The sequence below is a fragment of the Schistocerca gregaria genome, chromosome 4 (genome assembly GCF_023897955.1).
Source record: "Schistocerca gregaria isolate iqSchGreg1 chromosome 4, iqSchGreg1.2, whole genome shotgun sequence".
Lineage (NCBI taxonomy): Eukaryota > Metazoa > Arthropoda > Insecta > Orthoptera > Acrididae > Schistocerca > Schistocerca gregaria.
The window spans coordinates 340,163,174-340,184,320 of record NC_064923.1 but is presented as its reverse complement, the minus strand read 5'-3'; the positions used below and the strand labels follow the sequence as shown (position 1 = coordinate 340,184,320).

General features: G+C 43.6%; 1 protein-coding gene across 1 annotated transcript in view; it reads right to left on the bottom strand.

The window, feature by feature from the left end:
- Nucleotides 1–14,129: 14,129 nt before the first annotated feature.
- LOC126266724 (venom carboxylesterase-6-like) overlaps nucleotides 14,130–21,147 on the bottom strand; it is a 122,699-nt gene continuing 115,681 nt past the window's right edge. Inside the window, exon 10 of the mRNA XM_049971200.1 lies at nucleotides 14,130–14,695. Coding sequence (XP_049827157.1) covers nucleotides 14,383–14,695 — 313 coding nt within the window. The 3' untranslated portion in view covers nucleotides 14,130–14,382. The remainder of the gene's footprint in view (nucleotides 14,696–21,147) is intronic.

Below are 21,147 nucleotides of genomic sequence, written 5' to 3'. Positions count from 1 at the left end.
GAACCACCTCTTTTGGACTGACGTGTCCCCTGATCGCACTGTTCCGGTGTTCGTAGACGTTTGTGTCGGGAAACGTCTTGTCTGGACATGGAGTGACAGAGCAGCCTCGTTGTTGTTGTTGACGACCGTTTCTTAGGAAAGAACCACCTCTTTTGGACTGACGTGTCCCCTGATCGCACTGTTCCGGTGTTCGTAGACGTGTTGGCAGTGAACGGCATCTACGCTTTCGGATCCTGTATCCGTTGTCAGGAAGAGATTGTCGGTCAAAGCAAAGCTGGAAGGTCTGTACAGCCTTCACTATACTACTGCTGCACCCTGGCTACATTTATGGACGACTACTTCTTCACTCCATGCGAAGCGGAGTGGTTCCACTATTCAATAGCTGGTGATCTTTTTATCTGTTCATTTTGTGAAAGTTGTAATTCGCCGTGCGGGATTAGCCGAGCGGTCTCAGGCGCTGCAGTCATGGACTGTGCGGCTGATCCCGGCGGGCATGGGTGTGTGTGTTCGTCATTAGGATAATTTAGGTTAAGTAGTGTCTAAGCTTATGGACTGATGATCTTAGCAGTTAAGTCCCATAAGATTTCACACACATTTGAACATTTGTCACTGAGCTTGCCGTCGTGGGCGTCACTTGTGTTGTGCATATCTGTGGGATCGGTGGTAACTGATTTATGTTTCAGTTTCATCGTCTCAATTTAGTGATATGTATGATTTATCACCAAGAAGTGCAGGACTGAAGTGTGAAACAAAATATGTTTGCAAGCTTGCGGCACTGTAAACTCGTCGAGGTAGCCGTGAAAGAATTCTAATGCAGCAGATCAGTCTTTGATTTGAATAATCAGCTTTTGTAACTGAAAAATTCGCGTTTCCTTATTTGGCGTTCATCTGAAGGCGCCCAGCGTCTAGTTTTGAAATTGTCTGGTACTTCTGAGCGGTACTTGAGTACATCTTAATTTGTGCCACGAGTAAAATTGGTGTGAGTAAAACATGTGAGTATGGGGTCCGCTGTAATTCTTACTGTGAATTTTAAGTTCTGTTGCTGAATTGATTTTGGCTGAAGATTGTTTTGAAATTTGAATTGATGTCAATTTATCATTATAAATTTTTCAATTTATCATTACAAATTTTGTTTACGAGTTCACTACATGCAGTTTAAGATAGGTTTCGAAATTTAAATTTTAATGTCAAGTAGTTACCTAGTTTGAGCCGAATGTTTTAATTGATGTCGTTGTAATTATCTTTAGTTTAATTTTGACACCATTGTATCACCGCTATTTGCCATCAATGCTGGATCAGCATTAATACTTAGTCAAGGGTTTATAATGACTACATAAAAAAACGGAGTTGGGCAACAAATGTTAATAATGTAAATGTTGAGTAGGAATTTCTTGTTTGTAAATTTATTTTAAAAACATGTCTAAATTAATGTTATCCCGGCACATTACGACTTCGTAAACCTTTTAACAAGCCACCTATGACCCGAGACAACTGCTGCAAGTACTTAGTTGAATGTCACCTGTAAGTCACATTGTACATACCTTTTTCTTGAAGTGCACAGACACGGGAAGTTCTCTTTGGTAACTCTTCGTTGCTTTATAAAAGCCAAAGTTTTCGATGTAGGGCACTCGGTTCTCAATAGTCGAAACGAGTCTTAAATCTGGCTGTGAAGATACGTATATCTTACTTTTGTATCCATATGGAAGGCTAATTCAAGATTAGAAATGAATCAGCACCTGATTATGAATGGGCGGACATGCGTCTGTTTTACGGTACCTCAAATGCTATTGCGATTCAAACAAGACATTAAACAGAAAGTTTCGGCATCGAACTCTCTCGGGTAATTATTAGTTCTGTGATGAGAAACATCTGTTTGCAAAGCAAGTAAATAAACAGAACTTATCAGAGGTATTTGTTCTAGATATGCAGTGGACTGGTTTTCATTACTTAGCGATTACTTAGCGATAAGTATTGACCTCAATGGGCATTAGAAACAAACTACAGTTGTTCCTAAAAGGCGAAATTTAAAGCATTTCGTGATCTCTCTCAAGTGCTGTGAACCATGAACTGTAACCTCTTCGTCAGTTCTCAAAGAAGTAATATTTTTTTCGAGGAACTCATCTGTTTTAGTGCTTTGCTTTCAAATTACAGGAATATTTTTGTTACTTATGCGTCGCTAAAGATCAAACAGAAAACAGTCGTTATGCAATGTAAATCAGTCAGAACGTATTATGGGTTAATCCTTCGAATGCCGCGGAAACCAGTTTAAGAATGTTTTGAAAGTGCCAACTGAACCAGATCACTTTCAGCAATCAGTGTGTCGCTTGTCATCAGATATTTTCAAAAACTGCCATGTGTTATTTTGTTCAGGAGCAGGTCATATTCACAATTTTATGATTATGACTAACTGTTATGTGTGTTACATCTGCGAAAACAGCCTGTTTGATCATTGCATCATAAGCCCAGGTACGATGGTTGCGACTAAATTGCGTGACTACCACCTGTTGTTTGTACTTCATCCCATTCTCATTTTGCACGGTACTCAGTCTTCCGTCACAGATCAAGTACTTCTCACACACAAGTTCTCATGTAATATCTTAAACTGTATTAATCAACAAAGAAGAAACACTCTCAAAGTCCTTCTCCAGTGTTATGGTACGTTTCTGTATGGTGGAGTAAATGCTCACCTCTCATTTCAGTTAGTCCTTTCTCTTGTAAGTTTTCAGCACTCTCCTCGTCATCTTCGTTATCATTCCACCTTTCGCCCACATCACCCCCCCCCCCCCCTCGCCATCTAGTGCCTATCCCGTCACCTCCATTGCTGCCGCAGAAATTAGACTAGACCATCGAAATTATCTGTATCCTGTTTCAAACAATTTTTTTTTTCTTTTGTAGCTATTATTGTTCATGGGAGTGAGACCATGTAGCTAAAATTCCACGATCTTTAGACCAAGTTCTCCTCAAGCAGAATGATAAAGGCATACCAGCAGCTCAGAAGCAGACATTGCGCTTGATAACGACCAAGGAGTCACCGTAGAAAGCTCGTGGTATTTTAATAACATGATGCGGCTGGAGGCCAGAGAGCACTTTATTGTTTTTACTATTTCCATTATCTTTTTTTAAGAGTGAATTCTAATTATGAAACCTTTTGCAAAACGTGTGACGAATAAATATAATAATGAAAGCGAAGAATGGTAATACGTAAAAACGACTTTATTGCCGTTGTCATGCCACAATATATAAATTACCTGACTGCAGACGTGATTGTCAGGCGCTAATGAACATTTTGTTTGTTTATAAATGCTTCAAAACCCTCAAACATTGGCTCAGGTACCTTTTTTTATTTATGGAACTGACTATGTAAGTTCTCACAGACAGAAATTCAGGAATGTTGACAGTTATCTCACTTTTAATTGTAAAAGGTAACACTCACCATGTGCGTTGATACATCATACTACAACAGTCGTTAACATGGAGTTGGCACCTTCGAGAGCCACCATGAAATAATGCGGTTCTTTTGTCCTTGTTTTCACAGGATGTTTGGGATGAAAACACTTACAGTGTAATACATCGCCAACCTATCGCCGGCCACCTCGTAGCATGGCATTACCTCACTTAGCATTTGCCACTTACATTGGGTGTAAGGCTTTCAGGTTCCACCCTGATGCATTTACATCAAAATGAAGATTTCTTATGCAAAGCGTGGCTAATTAATGCAGTCATCGTTACTTGTTGATGTTTTTCATTAGACTGACGAAAGTACAATTTCAGTGGTCGCGAGTAGCATGGCTATGGTGATTCTTGCACAACTTTGTAAATATTTTTTATGATACATGATCCAGGTCATTGATCTTTCTATCAACTCGCCTCCCCTCCATTCTCCCTTCCATCCCCTAACCTCCTCCTATCCTCTCCCTCCCCACCTCTCCACTCAATTCGTTGCTCAAAACGGGTTGTGTAGAACAGATTAGAATATTACACACATTATCAACTAGAGGTTGTTATGTTATAAATAGACATTAAACCCTAGCACCGTAAAACACAAGAATCTACACTGTCCAGTCACACTTGTGAATAATCACCTTTTGTAGCGCAAAACGTGCAGGAAGAGAGTCAATGAGATTCTGGAAGGTACCAATAGGGTGTGGAGTCACGCCGACACCAGTTCTGAAGCCAAATGCTCCAGGTTTCTCGGCTGAGGATACAAGGCGCGAGCAGCCTGATCGACTTAGTCCGCCAGATTCTCCACTGGTATTAAATTCAGAGAGTTTGGAGCCCAGGGGAGCACGGTGGACTCTTCCTGTTGCTATGAACGAACAGATTGATACAGTTCTGCTTAACGTGTGAGCCAGCGTGCTTGGCTACTGTCTGCGATGGCGTGCAACACAAGTTGTGATTCGCGTTCTGTCACGGTATGCCTTTCCTTTGGCGATTTTGGCGATATACACTCCTGGAAATTGAAATAAGAACACCGTGAATTCATTGTCCCAGGAAGGAGAAACTTTATTGACACATTCCTGGGGTCAGATACATCACATGATCACACTGACAGAACCACAGGCACATAGACACAGGCAACAGAGCATGCACAATGTCGGCACTAGTACAGTGTATATCCACCTTTCGCAGCAATGCAGGCTGCTATTCTCCCATGGAGACGATCGTAGAGATGCTGGATGTAGTCCTGTGGGACGGCTTGCCATGCCATTGCCACCTGGCCCCTCAGTTGGACCAGCGTTCGTGCTGGACGTGCAGACCGCGTGAGACGACGCTTCATCCAGTCCCAAACATGCTCAATTGGGGACTGATCCGGAGATCTTGCTGGACAGGGTAGTTGACTTACACCTTCTAGAGCACGTTGGGTGGCACGGGATACATGCGGACGTGCATTGTCCTGTTGGAACAGCAAGTTCCCTTGCCGGTCTAGGAATGGTAGAACGATGGGTTCGATGACGGTTTGGCTGTACCGTGCACTATTCAGTGTCCCCTCGACGATCACCAGAGGTGTACGGCCAGTGTAGGAGATCGCTCCCCACACCATGATGCCGGGTGTTGGCCCTGTGTGCCTCGGTCGTATGCAGTCCTGATTGTGGCGCTCACCTGCACGGCGCCAAACACGCATACGACCATCATTGGCACCAAGGCAGAAGCGACTCTCATCGCTGAAGACGACACGTCTCCATTCGTCCCTCCATTCACGCCTGTCGCGACACCACTGGAGGCGGGCTGCACGATGTTGGGGCGTGAGCGGAAGATGGCCTAACGGTTTGCGGGACCGTAGCCCAGCTTCATGGAGACGGTTGCGAATGGTCCTCGCCGATACCCCAGGAGCAACAGTGTCCCTAATTTGCTGGGAAGTGGCGGTGCGGTCCCCTACGACACTGCGTAGGATCCTACGGTCTTGGCGTGCATCCGTGCGTCGCTGCGGTCCGGTCCCAGGTCAACGGGCACGTGCACCTTCCGCCGAACACTGGCGACAGCATCGATGTACTGTGGAGACCTGACGCTCCACGTGTTGAGCAATTCGGCGGTACGTCCACCCGGCCTCCCGCATGCCCACTATACGCCCTCGCTCAAAGTCCGTCAACTGCACATACGGTTCACGTCCACGCTGTCGCGGCATGCTACCAGTGTTAAAGACTGCGATGGAGCTCCGTATGCCACGGCAAACTGGCTGACACTGACGGAGGCGGTGCACAAATGCTGCGCAGCTAGCGCCATTCGACGGCCAACACCGCGGTTCCTGGTGTGTCTGCTTGTACAGCCCTCTCGCAGTGTCAGGAGCAAGTATGGTGGGTCTGACACACCGGTGTCAATGTGTTCTTTTTTCCATTTCCAGGAGTGTATTTGATATGAGCTGATCAAACTCGTAACAACTGTTCATGTGTTGAAATGCCACAGTTTCCCGCAGCATACCTCCCACCGACAAGACGTCTGCTTCGTACCTGGGTTTCACTGCAACTCTGCTGTCAAGCCAGTTCTGTCTCGAAGGCTACAAAACGATTACAGTGCTTTCTGTGCAGAACCTTCTTACTCCTTAATGAACAAAACAGGCTGTATCAGGTTTTATTAACAATTATCAGCCCAATTAGACCATCTTCAGATTTGTCACTGAAATACTGGACTGTCGCTACCACCGGCGTCAGTTGATGTACCACGCGACAGACAAGACAAACACTAAGGTATTCACCTACGGCCCCTTTGAGGGCCCTGCAATTTAACACCTAACGTCGTCAACGAAATCATGAGCTTGTTAACAATTTTAAGTGAAGATTTTTACTATCCATTACACAATCTACTTTTTAAAAAAAGCAGTTAAAGAAAATTGAAATTCATTTATATTTCAAAACACGACCTTGTCTACCCAATCTCTCGGTGGTACTCAGTCTGTCGGCAGTACGTTCTGCAGGACATTTCACGATGTTTTGATGATTTAAAATTTGAATAACACACAAATTAATTGTGAAACGAAGTTAAGCATTTTGTGCAAGATACAACATTTATTCGAGTTTACTTACGACATACTACATCGGAAAAATGACGAGCACTGGCGGCTACAAAATACTCGAGGCGCTTCACCCAGTTTTTGGAGATATCTTTCGTAACTACTGGAGGAATTCTGGAAGTTTCATCTTGAATTCGATCTTTTAACAGTTGCAAGCTTCTAGGCTGGTCGGAGTACACTCTCGCTTTCAAAAATCCTATAGGTAAGAGTCTAGCACGGAGTTAGGACGCTTTGCCGAGGGCTGGTTCACTTTCGATTCAATGCGCTGGCAGTTGCACGTAAGTTGTTTTCCAAGTTTAGTGTTGTTCCACAAGCAGGAACTGGACGTCGCGGCTGGTTCTTCAAATACTTTCGAAAGCCACGTTGCACGTGCAGGACACATTCGCCGTAGCGAAAATAGTACTTTGTGAACGCACGATGTTGCTTCGAGCAGTACGACATGATTACTGACCTGGTATCTGGGATGAAACTTGACACTCCACACTATTAATAGACGGCGCTATCGTCGCTGTATCTTGTTCTAGCGCGCGTTATTTAAATTTGAAATTGTCAGAACGCTGTGAAACAATCTGTACCTTCTGTAAAGTACAGATTCAAGTGGATTTATACGGTCTCTACGAGATTGTTCGAGACATAAGACGCTTTGAAATGGGAAAAACTGAGTGCTGTCTTTCTGTGCAACCGCAGACCGTTACATACGAGTCCTGCTCTGGATTCCGCTATCCTGATTCACTGCTTTTCATAGCCACTGTTCAGTCAAACAATGAAAGTGAGAGAAAAAGATGGCTTCGCTTTGTTCATATCAATGGTTTACATATTTAAAATTTGCATGCTACCCAATCAAAATGAATGCACCTACTCTGCCCTATACACTTAAAATGCGGAGATACACTGTAGGATTTTATTCCAAAAGTCTTGTAGGAAGGTATGAGCGCCTTGATAAAATGATAAAAGCTGATATGAGAGAGCTGTAGAGACCTCTGCAAGTTCACAATGCATGTTTTATAAAACTGTACTTGCACAATGTTAGCAATATGTACCTATCATCTACAATGTGCTTCTTACCTGCTTCTTACATATTGTGGAATGCTGCTCTAAGATGTCCCATACAGAAAGCTGTAGAGCTTCCTGTCTCCTTAAGTCTTCCTACCGCATTCTTCCAGGTGATCTATTTTCTAAATTTAATTATAGAACTATTTCACTTGTCTCTGAGTTTGTTGGCAGTGGATTTTGTTACGATTTCTTGCTTTTTCTTTAAATACTCCAATTTCCAATTCAATATTTCATTTTCACTGCCTATATGATACATTCACGGTCACTATTACACAACGATTTATTGTTAATGCTACGTATTTCATTCAAATGTCTTGTCGTCGGTAATCAGGTTCCCCTACCATAAGGGTACTTGCACAAATAATGCACGTAAGTCTTAATTGTTGTCATGGACAATGTTGAAAGATTGTAACTCATTTAAATGTATGTCATTCTGTAGTGACATTCAACACATTATATGTTTCTTTAGTTGTTTGTATAATTTCCTGCATATTGATTGCCAATACGGTTTTGACAGTTCACATTCTTCGTGCACTGCGGTGCTATAAATCCTGTGACATCGCCTGTAATGGACACAGTTGCAATTATCTGTGTATATTGTCTACGCGCCTATCTGTGAGGCTTTGTTACCGTCCATCTGAGTACGCGAATGAAATTTGCAAAGATTTTATACCCTGGTATCGACATGTCCCAAGTTTACTATCCTTGCTAGGTGCGCGGGAAAACAGCTCCGTAGTGTCAAACGTTCACTTATCGGTCACCAAAGTTCACAACTTTGCATTTTCCTGTACCACTACTAGTCTTTCCCTTTCCTGTTCCATTCGCAAGTAGAACGAGCGAGAAACGACTATTTACCTCAGTAACTGCTCTCATTTCTCTTATCTTCGTAGTTCTTAAGTGAAATGTATGTTGGCGGCAGTAGAATCGTTTTGCAGTCAGCTTCAAATGCTGTTTCTCTAAGTTTTCTGAAAAGTCTTTTTGCGAAAAGTCGTCTTCGCTTCAGGGATTCCCATTTGAGTTCAAGGAAGAATCTCCGCCATACTCGCATTTTGAGCTGACCTGCCGGTAAGAAATCTATCAGCAATTTTCTGAATTGCTTCCATGTCTTCCTTTAATCCGGCAATACTCAAGAATGAGTCGCAATGCTGGTCTATACCCTGTCTCCTTTATATAACTTTCTAAAACCATCCCAGTAAACCGAAATCGACCTTTTTCCTTACCTACTGCCGCCCTTACGTACTAATCCTATTTCAAGTCGCTTTGCTATGCCTAGATATTTAATCGACGTAACTGTGTGAAGCAACACACTATTGATTCTGTACTGTTATCATACACTTTCCCCCATATCGATTTTCGATATTACTTATGATACACGTTAGATACTAAGAAAAATAATGATCCCAGAGCGGAACACTGTGACACCTCACAATTTCGTATCAGTTCGTGCCGGAGTCAAATCTGTTTCCTATTTGTTTACATTTTTGAGGATCCTAAATATCGTCACATGTCAAGATATTTGTCATTATGTATTACATTCTAGAGTGAATTCATCAATCTGCTTCATCGCAGAAGCTATGTTGCAGTTACCTCTGGTTTAACCGAGGCAGAATTCCAAAATGATCGTCACCCGCTGATAGTATCTTGAATAATGTCTAATTGTTGTTGCTGGGCGCAAGCACTTAGCGAGGCTGTCGAGTAGAGTACAATCTGCGGGTCTGATGATAGCGGTTGGCTTGAAACGATAAGTGGGCCGGCACTGTTTGGAACATGATTACCCACGCCTCGTTCGTTGACGTCAGAGTTTCAGTGTGAAAAGATGGATGTCGTACAGTGGCGTGTGGAATATTGCTAAACAATGCATTTTTTAAAGTGTTTGCTATGAGTATGAGTAGTGTCTTCAGGAATAAATCGTAAAGTTCGTGACCTGCTAACAATAATTAGAAACCGTCGTTATCCGCTCCCTTAATTATCCGTGACTGGAATATGTGTCTTTAAATTAACGGAGTTGAGAGAGATAGCAGCATCGTCGTAATATAGCACGCGTTCAGTAGTCGTAGTATTCACTGAAAACCAAACCAAACTTCTGTTTTCTAATTTTAAATATGAAATGAATCATTCCTCAGCTTCTTCTCTCCGTAACAACTGCGAAGATTTTAAACTTATTTTTCGTAATTTTGTCTTCGACAGCCCGAGACTGTTTGAAGCCTGGCTGTACCAATATAACACTCACAAAACCATTTCTTAATGCTGCCAGAGCTACGGCGTGGGAAGCTGGTGACGTCAGAGGGCGCCGTCGCGAACACTCGCGGCAGCGTCTTGCGCCCCCCTCCCACACAGCGCAGCCGGCGCCGCCATGCATCACGGCCGCGGCGCTCCACGCCGGCCTGAAATATGCGCGCGTCCTCGGCTCTCGCGATCCGACGGCGACGGCGACGGCGCCTACACCTGTTACAGCCACCCACATTAATCACGTCTCAAAAGCCACTCCGAGCGGAGAAAACTGTTTTCGTCGTCCGCGTAACACTTCCTCCCCTCTGGCTTCACTTTTTGTTTGCTCGTCCATCAAAAGACCACGAGTCCGACGCAGCGCATAGCATATATCCAATCGTGCTATTCAATTCTCCTAATTTTTACCAATTAGTTATTACATTCTCATAATGTCCGTGTGCAATGAGAAACTAAAGTTTAGCCTTCTTTTATTTCTTTTATTTTAGAGGGGATCGTCCATCCAGTTTGTCTCTCAAATGTCAGTCTCTCCACTTACAGTGAATGACCCTCAATTATTTGTTCTATACAGCGTGTTCCAGGAGGAATAGTCCTCTCCCTCCACCTTCCCCTCCTCCCTCTTCCCGGTGCTTTCTCTAATGTTTTCTCTCGTTCCATTAGTTCATAGGTTCCAGTTTCATTGACGCGTTTTAATGTGAGACTATCGCTTTTTGGAAAATTTCCGAGTAGGAAGCATTGGGACGAGACTGTAAAAATGGTTTGACCACTATAATGTAAGTATTCAGTCTTGCAGACACTTTTTGTCACTGTGATATGGTCTTTGCGTCATATCATTTACGGCTACTTTCTTTTTTTTATTTAGATTTGCACCTGGAGATGTGACTTAAATTACGAAATGTCTCGTGCCTTTAATAAAGGCTTTTCAACAGCTACAGCGGCTTTTATTCAACATGAAACAGTCAGTATTAAGAGGGGTAGGACGTCAAACGAGCCGACTTGGAGCAGGAGAGGCACCACAGGACATTTTAATTTGTACTGTCTATACTTTTACAAATAAATTCATAAAACTTTGTTAGCATGTCCAGGAAATATAGAGGACTCACACTCATAGCAGTGGAAGTTCAAAAACGGAGCAAAATACCCTTTTTTTACATGTAAAATTTCATCATTTTTTCACTTACTACTGGTTTCATTTGTTTCTGTAGGTACAGTTTTCTTCCTAAATAAGAGTGATTCTTCGACGAATTATGCACAGCATACAAGCTGTACTTACAGGTGTATGAAACTCTAGAATTTTCCAAATCTATAACTGTGGTAAAAATTGAGATAATTAACTATAAAATTTTAGTTTTTTCTAAACATGAAGTTTAAAATGTAACAGTTCATTCATTTTTTCATAAATTAAGTAAACTATAGAGTTTCATACACATGTCACTATAGTTTGTATACTGTGCAAAATTCATCGAAGAATCTATCTTACTTAGGAAGAAAAGTGTACCTATAGCAACAAATGCAGCCAGTAGTAAGTGAAAAAAATGACGAAATTTCACATGTAAAAAAAGTATTTTGTTACGTTTTTGAGCTTCCACTGCTTTGAGTATGAATCCTGAATCCTTCCTGACCGTGCTTTCAAAGTTTGATGAATTTATTTGTAAAAGTATAGACAGTGGAAATTAAAATGTCCTGAGGTACCTCTCCTGCTCCAAGTCGGCCAGTTTAACATCCTACCCCCCCTTAAGCAATATGACAGAAACGCGCGTTTGAAACAAAAAACTTCTGATGGACGTATGTCCTGTTCCGAGTATTTTTCGAAATAGAACACATTTCAAGTACATTGTTATTTTCAGACCTAACTAGACAACGCACAACTGGTTTGAATCGTAGTTAACAAACAGAATGCGGACGTCGTGTTCAGTAATTCAGACAATGTTGGAAAGATAGAACTTTTTAGTGACTGAGAGCAAATCACAAAGGGAGACCCACAGACTACGTTCGGCTTCCGCGAACCAGCCCAGCAGCCAGTCAGAAAGATGACAAACTCCGCACATCGCGCTGGGGCAGCAGAAGGCAGTGATATGGCCAGTCCAGAAAAGATTAACTCCACCAGAGCCGCCGCCGCTGTTGCCGGCCGTTCCGCTGCCCACCCCTGCTCTGCCACTGGACTCGCATTCGGGAGGACGACGGTTCAATCCCGTCTCCAGCCATCCTGATTTAGGTTTCCCGTGATTTTCCTAAATCGTTTCAGGCAAATGCTGGGATGGTTCCTTTGAAAGGACACGGCCGATTTCCTTCCCAATCCTTCCCTAACCAGAGCTTGCGCTCCGTCTCTAATGACCTCGTTGTGGATGGGACGTTAAACACTAACCACCACCACCACCCCTGCTCTGCAACCAACAGGTCGCGCACGCGGGGACCGGACTCTTTAACAGCTCGGCGCGTATCGACTGTGTCATCGTTTCGATGATTGTAGCTAGGAACATTAACTTTTTCGTTGCCCGTGCTCAGCACTGGCTTAGCGTTCACGATGAATGTGCTCCATGGTGGCTTGTCGGAACTCTAACTTTTGTTCTACAAATTATATCACACAGCGAGGGACTTGATCGTTTTCCATTTAGTGACGTTAAGCAAGACGCTCTCTTTTACCACAGTGTCCAAAAATAACTCCTCTCCATAGCAACTTTCCTGAGGAAGTATTTAATTTCTGTGCTGTCAACTGATTAATTTTGAAAGACAATTCAAGTTTTATGTGTTGTTGTTTATAGTTAGCTGAAGGCTCAGAACTGTGCGCAGTCAACATAATTGTGTCAATAAATATTTTTCCGGTTTAGGTCGTTTGCCTCAGTTATATTGGACATAATAACTACAACGTGTAAAATCTTTTTTTGTGATTTTACAACTGTAACTAGCTGCTCACTCTTGGCTTAATACTGTCCATATAACTGTTTTTCGAGAATCTTTTTGTTGTGGTTGGCAAGAGAGCCAACACCGTTTTACTAAAGAAGGCCGAAATGCACGCGTTGTAGCTCACGCAGGCTGGCGTGAGGTCTGGAACAGTACAAGGAAATTAGAAGTTTGAAAAACGGACGTAGCTGGTGGAAGACTTAACTTTAATCCATTAATGATGAACGTCGCTCTTGACGGTACATGATTCACAATATCAATGGTAACTGAATATGGCGCTTTGCTAGGTCGTAGCAAATGACGTAGCTGAAGGCTATACTAAACTATCGTCTCGGCAAATGAGAACGTAAGTAGGCAGTGAACCATCGCTAGCAAAGTCGGCTGTACAACTGGGGCGAGCGCTAGGAAGTCCCTCTAGACCTGCCGTGTGGCGGCGCTCGGTCTCCAATCACTGATAGTAGCGACACGCGGGTGCGACGTATACTAACGGACCGCGGCCGATTTAAAGGCTACCACCTAGCAAGTGTGGTGTCTGGCGGTGACACCACACATTTGATGTTTCTCATGTACATGTGTGTTTATGATCATGATACGGAAATTACTGTGAAATTTACCTCACAACTTCGTGTGATCCACCACGTTCCACAGTATGTATGTATGTATTCAACCGGGGACCCAGAAACGACGAAGAGGCTTCGTCCCGCCGTAGCCCTCAGGGTTCACAACCACATAACAGGCCACAGTAGTCCACCCACCCCACACCGAACCCAGTGTTTTTGTGAGGTTCGGTCCCCGGTGTAACCGTCGGGAACATCTCATACCACACGAGTGTAACCCAAATGTTTGCGCGGTATGTTAATTATGGTGTACGCGTACGTGGAACCGGTCTTTGCGCAGCAATCGCCGACACAGTGTAACTAAGGCGGAATTAGCGGAACCAGCCCGCATTCGCCGAGGTAGATGAAAAACCTTCTTAAATACCATCCACATGCTGGCCGGCACACCGGACCTAGACCTAGACACTAATCCGCCGGGCGGATTCGTGTCGCGGACCGGCACGCCTTCCCGCTCGGGACACAGTGCGTTAGACTGCGCGGCTAGCCGGGCGGGCACCATATTCCATTACCTGTGTATCAGGATGACAGCTTTCGATTTCAAGGGCCTACATGATGAGATAGAGTTATGTTGCACTTTTGTTTACTTAAAAGTTTGATAGAAAATGAAACAATCAAATAATTTTTTTCAGTATTTGTTATGGAATGATTAGTTTTGCATGCAATGTTAGCAGGTTTTAACCTCTACGACTTCTTAACAGTGTCAAAATAAAATGTAACTAGTGATTCTGCAAAAGAGGAAACAGTTAATTTTGTCGACGACGAGGAAATACATCGACAAAAGAATAAACGCGATTTATTCCAACAAACTTCATACGTTCGTTAGTGAGGAGGTCAGCTTTCTCCAAGAAGCCCCAAACAAACTCCAAGTACGAACAGAAAACTGCGATGTTTGATATTTCCAAATAATTCACCACTTTGTTTTTCTCCCTTGATACGATGACATTTGCACTGAGGTGAACAAGGAATTCATACTTGGACACTTTGCGTTCTTTATAAAAATAATTAATTTACCGAGAAATTTACAGTGAACACAAATAATTACATATCGTATCCCTGCTGGGGAATGTAGCAGCAGAGAAATCATAGCTCCACTCTGAGCTTTTTCGGATCGACCTCTTCCTCCGTTTTGTTCTCAGCCTTTTTAAGCCTCTCTTCCTCCTCCTCTCGCTCCCTCCACGCTTTCTGCTGCTTCTCTTTCTCCTCCTTTTCCGCTGCGTCTTCTTCTCTCCTGATGTCACCCAAGATACTCTCCCAAAACTGCATCCGCTCAGGATACAATCCGCCATCTACTACTACCATTTTCTCAGTCAGATGCATGTATGAGAAATTGCTGTACAGGGCGTCGATCCACATAATGTCTTCCAGTTCTTCAAACTCCTCGTATGTTGGATCACTGTAACAACCAAACCAAGAATGTAAACAAAGCATTTCAGATGTTTCTTAGTTACAGCGTAGGCTGGTATAGTAGCTGGCTTCTGGTAATCACGAAGCTGTGAAATAAAGTGAGACTTGACAACGGTGGGCATTAACCGCTCGTTGCAGCTGCTTCGAAATAATTACTGGTAATGAGATCAAAAACAAACATTCTTTTTTTCAAAAACTATAATAATGACGATGCATGTAACTTCCAGAAAAACTGAAAGACCAAGTGACGCCTGAAATTCATGATTGAACTATTGAAAAGATAGTAAGTGTAAATTTAGATGACTTGGTTCGGAATAGCAAACGACCATGGTAGCGCAATGATTAGCATATTGGAATCGCATTCGGAAAGTTTATGGTTCAAGTCCCCGTCCGGCCTGTCCAGGGAGGGTTCCTTCCTCATTCTTACTTAATTCGAGCTTGTGCTTCGTCTCTAGTGTCCTCGTTGAACACAAATCTTCCTTTTCCTTAAAAACAGCATGTTGTAGATTGTTCAAGAATTTTCAGGAATGGCAAGGATTATTTGTATGATAATCTTAGCATCAAAATATAGTGATAAAAATGAAAAATTCTCCTGTCGTAGAACAACAAAAGGCGAATATCTCCTGGCAGGGTTAGGGGTGTGAAAGAAGGGAACAAGTTCATCGATTTATCTTAGAGCTTCAGAGACATTTAAATCAAAACATCTTGACATATTCGCGCTTTTTTTACTAGTTATTATTGGTACCCATGTCAAGTAATACGATGTGCTCCGTCAAGTAAAGTAACATGATTCATAATGTCGTCCCACAAGGACTCCCAGAAATTTTATACCACCAGAAAAACTTTTCAGTGACTGCATGTATGTTCCTCTGCATTCTGATCTCGTATACTGTTTACTGTGGTGACTCTTCCAGACTTGGGCAGAGAATCAGGGACTTTAGAGTATACATTGCAAGAAGCACGTGTGCAAGCAACTTGCTGTTAGGTGACCTGGCTACGCCGGAGAAGTAGGGTTAATGTGTAAATAAGCGCATATGTGTCATGATGCATTTGATTTAAATGTCTTTAAAGCTGCCCGATAAGTTTGTAAAGCTACTTCCCTTCTTTCACATCCCTGACTCTGACCAGGACATACTCGCCTTTCTTGTGTTATGATAGGAGCATTTTTAATTCTGGTTCCCAGCCTTATTTTGACTTTAGACCATCATTGCTTGGTTCTAATAGCTCTGAACAGTATGGGACTTAACTTCTGAGGTCATCAGTCCCCTAGAACTTAGAACTACTTAAACCTAACCAACCCAAAGGCATCACACACATCTATGCCCGAGGCAGGATTCGAACCTGCGACCGTAGCGCTCGCACCGTTCCAGATTGTAGCGCCTACAACCGCTCCGCCCCCCTGGCCGGCGCCATTGCTTGGCAACCGATGTAGACTCGGATGACGACTGAGCATTTTGAACCTTGTTGCGTACATCGTGGCAATGGATAAATCTTTCACAAAGCAGCAGGAAAATCATTAAGTACATGTATCTTACTATCTTCTTACGAAATTTTAACCGATTCGCACAAGTCTGAAAAAGATGTATCGCGCATAAACAGACTCACGAAACCATGTGATTTTCACGTAAAATCCGAATGAAGCTAGATTTATGAAAGCAAGTTTTCCATGTTTATGTAGGAATGCGTTTTTTTTTTTTTTACTTTTTATTTTTTATTTATTTTTTTTATTTATCTCAATCATTTTAAACCGTTTCCGTACATTCATTTCCCGTATGAATAAATTTTATGTGCTACATTTAGCTCGACTTTAAGCCATCGCATCTCGACAACGGATAAAGATTGTCGGGTAATAAAAAAATCTTTTTAGGTTATCCATTTATTTACCTTAGTGTAATGTTTTAATCGGTTCCCACAAGTTTAAAGTATAGAAGTGGCCAGAAAAAAAGTATTTGCACGTAAAATTCGAACGGTCCACATACAAATGGTGACATTAGCCAAGCATTAATTTCAGCCCAATTAACATCTCTTTCGAGAGTAATTAATCGAGAAACACAATTTTCCTGGACGCCAGCTCCGATTCGTCGTACAGGCCTCACTTAACACACAGTAATATAGTTACAGTAAGACAGATGTTCAAATGGCTTTACAAATGGCAGCTGGTCCGGGCTAAACTAAAACTTTTCACCTCATGCTCGCACCTCAAATGGAAACCGAGCACTAAGATCCCACCATACCGCAATTACGAGCACGGCCTTCTGAAATACATTTGTTACACCGCTTCCGCGATGTAACGACAAAAGAGTATCTGTATTCTGTCCGTGTTTATTCAGAATTTTGACTGTACGTTTTAAGATTAACATCCATCCTCAAAAAAAAAAAAAAAAAATGGAAACCTGAGTGTTCTATGACGTTTCTCGAATGCAGCCGGATGATGTCAACATCTGGCAACGATATTTCGCCTGACAACCATTTAACCGTCTTCAGTACAGTGTTTAACACATTCACATGACGATGCCTGAATGGTTGTCAACCGAAATATCGTGCCAAATGTTGACGTCATCCGGCTGCAATCTCGAAATCTCATAGAATAAGCATCAGATATCTTTCCAATGTAAGTGTCAGGAATACATTACACAATCACTTAACTATTAATGCTTCCATCAGATATTGCACAAGGTAGTTAAAATGCAGCGGTATAGTTCCCGCAAAGGCGCAGCGCGTAAAACAATGAATCAGTATTAAAACATTTTGAAAGGCAGGAAGGAAAAAGTACGTCGCAGTCAACGCACAACATACGCACATGCATCGGTCAACCTATTGGTGTCAAATACACAACGACTTGTGCTATTATGTGAGAGGATAACGACCAGGTTTCTCCTTGGTGCGTCGCAGAGAGAATTCTGGAGGCAGGAGAATGATAATACGTCAGTGAAATCTTTTCTACATCACTTCAGAAGCTCGTTGTTCTTACATCTTGCTTCTCGATTTGTGAAAGATGTAAAAGACCGAATTCCTTAGACAGATTTGTAATTGTCTCTAGCCGTCCGGACACTAAATGATGTTTAATAGTGAGATAAGAAATAGTAGCAAACTGCTCCTCGAAAACAGGCTTCGAACGGTACTGGTACACACCTATGAGCAATGAATCAGATAACTGTTATGGAGATCGAATGCTCCTATCGCTGCGGAGAATGGGATGTTATGTTATGTTATGTTATGTTAACCGGGGACCTAGAAACGACGGAGAGGCTCCGTCCCCGCTGCAGCCGCAGTGGTCCACAACCCCACGTCGACTACCGCAGTCCACTTCACCCCTGCGCCGCCCCTCACCGAACCCAGGGTTATTGTGCGGTTCCGTCCACAGTGGACCGCCCCCCCCCCCCCCCCTCCCAGGGAACGTCTCTCACCAGACGAGTGTAACTCCTATGTTTGCGTGGTAGAGTAATGGTGGTGTGCGCATACATGGAGAACTTATTTGCGCAGCAATCGCCGACATAGTGTAATCGTGTAACTGAGGCGGAATCAGGGGAACCAGCCTGCATTCTCCAAGGCAGATGGAAAACCGCCTAAAACCATCCACAGACTGCCCGGCTCACCGGACCTCGATACAAATCCGCCGGACGGATTCGTGCCGGGGACCGGCGCTCCGTCCCTCCCGGAAAGTCGTGCGTTAGACCGCACGGCCAACCGGGCGGGCGGAGAATGAAATACTTCGATGTACCGCGTTTCTGGAACGTCGCCGGACTCTTTACTGGCCACACACGAGACGGTGATTGAGATAACGTGAGGTATGCAGGCACTGGGATTTTCACTCGACAAACGGTATGGGCAATAACACAGTGGTGTGCAAAACTGAATGGCAAAAGCAACGTTTGGGTGATGTGGTACCACGAAGTAACATAGCTCAATGAGACTTCGACCATACATAGAAAGAACTGCTACGAGGGTAGTTGACACAAATACGCAGTGATACGAAGAGAAATGACTTTTTTATAAATACGCAGTGATACGAACAGAAATGACATTTTTATTGAAAGACAATATTCCAACAGGACTCTCTGAGATTTTATATTGGTCTCCTGGACATGACGAAAGATGGGACGTGGTTTTAACAGGGTGTGTAATCACAAAGGACGACAATGACTGCTCTGAAATGTGCTGCTATGCTGGCCTCAAGATTGATAAGGAGTTTTTGTGGTAAGGCGTTCCATTAGGTCTTCCCGCCGGCCATTGTGCCCGAGCGGTTCTAGGTGATTCAGTCCGGAACTGCGCGACTGCCACGGTCGCAGGGCGAATCCTGCCTCGGGCATGGATGTGTGTGATGTCCTTAGGTTAGTTAGGTTTAAGTAGTTCTAAGTCTAGGGGACTAATGACCTCAGATGTTAAGTCCCATAGTGTTCAGAGTGCTCAGAGCCATTTGCACCATTTTAGGTCTTCCAGTCCTCCACCAACGCAGTTGACAACAGGTGGATGATCGTTGGTGCATGCGGAGGTGCTGCAGTACGACTTCACATCGCACCTGTCACCTGCTCGATAGGTTTTATGTAGGGGAAAAGATCAGGGCAGTCCATTCGCTGAATTCCTCTCGTTGCAAGAGCTTCTCCACCTACACTGTTCGATATCCGGTCACGCACTGCCATCTGTAAAAAAGAAGTCAGTGCCGAATGCACCCCTGAAAGAGGCACATGGAGAGGGAGTACAGTGTCATAACAACGTTGACCGGTGAGATTTGGAAGACAGTAAACCCACGAAGCATTATGCCTCCTCGCACCTTAACACCTGGATCACCACGATCATATTCGACAATGTTCCTGGGTGCATTACGTGTTCCCATCTTTCACCAGAATCACTACTCAGACTGATCTGCTCTCAATAATTCAAGAACAGTCTTAATCGCATTTATTATTCTATAATACCGCCAACCGGTTTCAACCAGACGTAGGGGTCATCTTCTGGGCGTTTACTATTTGCCTGCCGTTATGTAGACAGGAGTGACACCACCAGCAGTCGACCAATGGTGTAAACGCCCAGAAGATGACCCCTACCTCGGGTTGAAACCGGTTGGCGGTATTATAACAATAATAAATGCGATTAAGACTGTTCTTGAATTATTGATTAATCATAGTAATCGCTGCGTCTCTCCACAACCATGTTGTCCAATGATCTGCTCTCGTTCGAGAAGAGCACGTGACCCAATCGTCATTTGTCTGCCCCATGCTCTTGGCATCATCGCAGACTGTGCCACCAGGATGTTGGTGTCAACGGAACACAACGCACTGGTCGTCTGTAAGAGGTACTACCACCTTGCCGTCTCCGTGTCACTGTGGAGAAGAGGCTGCATGCCTTCCAGTCTTGTTAAATGTGTTTGCATTTGCACCGCATTTTTACGTGAGTACGTTATTTCATATTCCACAATGTAACGGTCACTTGCTGCTGCAGTTGACCGCTGGCCGACCATACCTCTCCTTCGGGCAGCAGCGCCTGTGGCTCGGAACGCTCCGAATACACGCGAAACAATGCTCTGAGTAATATCGAAGTTATGGCTACACTCGTCACACTGCTTCCTTCTTCCACTTTCTCGATGATTCTCACCCCGCGTGAAGTCACCAAACATTGTCTCTGGGCCTTGTAATGAAGAACACCGGCACCGTGACTGATTGACATACATTGTCTGATACTGATTGACATACATTGTCTCCTCTGGTTCGTTCAAGTGTCAGTGTTGCGAGGCCAGCCCCATTTGGTGCTATAGTCATACTGACCTCACGGAGTGTGTTGTCCATATTTCTGTACACGACTGCGGGACCTCTGGCAACATGCTCCAGCAAATTCATTCATTTCCACGGAGTTTTTAAAATGTTATGGTACTTAGTCTATCTCGCCCCTAAGTTTCGCAGAGCAATGTAGGAAAATGAGAAGGATCCCTGTTGATGAACATCCAATGTAATAGCATATAGGCAAGTCACAGTGCAGTAAATTAATCATCTTTTAAAGCCTAGATAATAACAACTGGTGTGCAGTTACTCCACTAAGAATCACTTCCTCGCTTTAGTTACTGAAACCAGCGTCGTACAGCTCAACTCAGAGCTGGGCACTGAGATTCTGATGAGCGTAACATCATCCCCATCTGGCGCCATAAATTGTGAAACAGGTCATATTAATTGTGGAGTTGCAGTATACGTATGCACCCATCCCGCCACCGTACACTGTTCATACTGGCGTGGGAGGTGTTTACACTGGGTGAAATCAGGCCTCTATTATGACTGTCATTGTTCACAGCTGTGAGAGATATAGCAATCAAGAATACAGGTATCTACCTATCGGATCATCCATTTGTTCGTCTACAGATCCCTGCAGACAACCTACATTTTCAACAAGATACTGCACCGTCTCACCGCTCTCGCACTGAGTTAGAATGAATTGGGGAACACACACCATGAA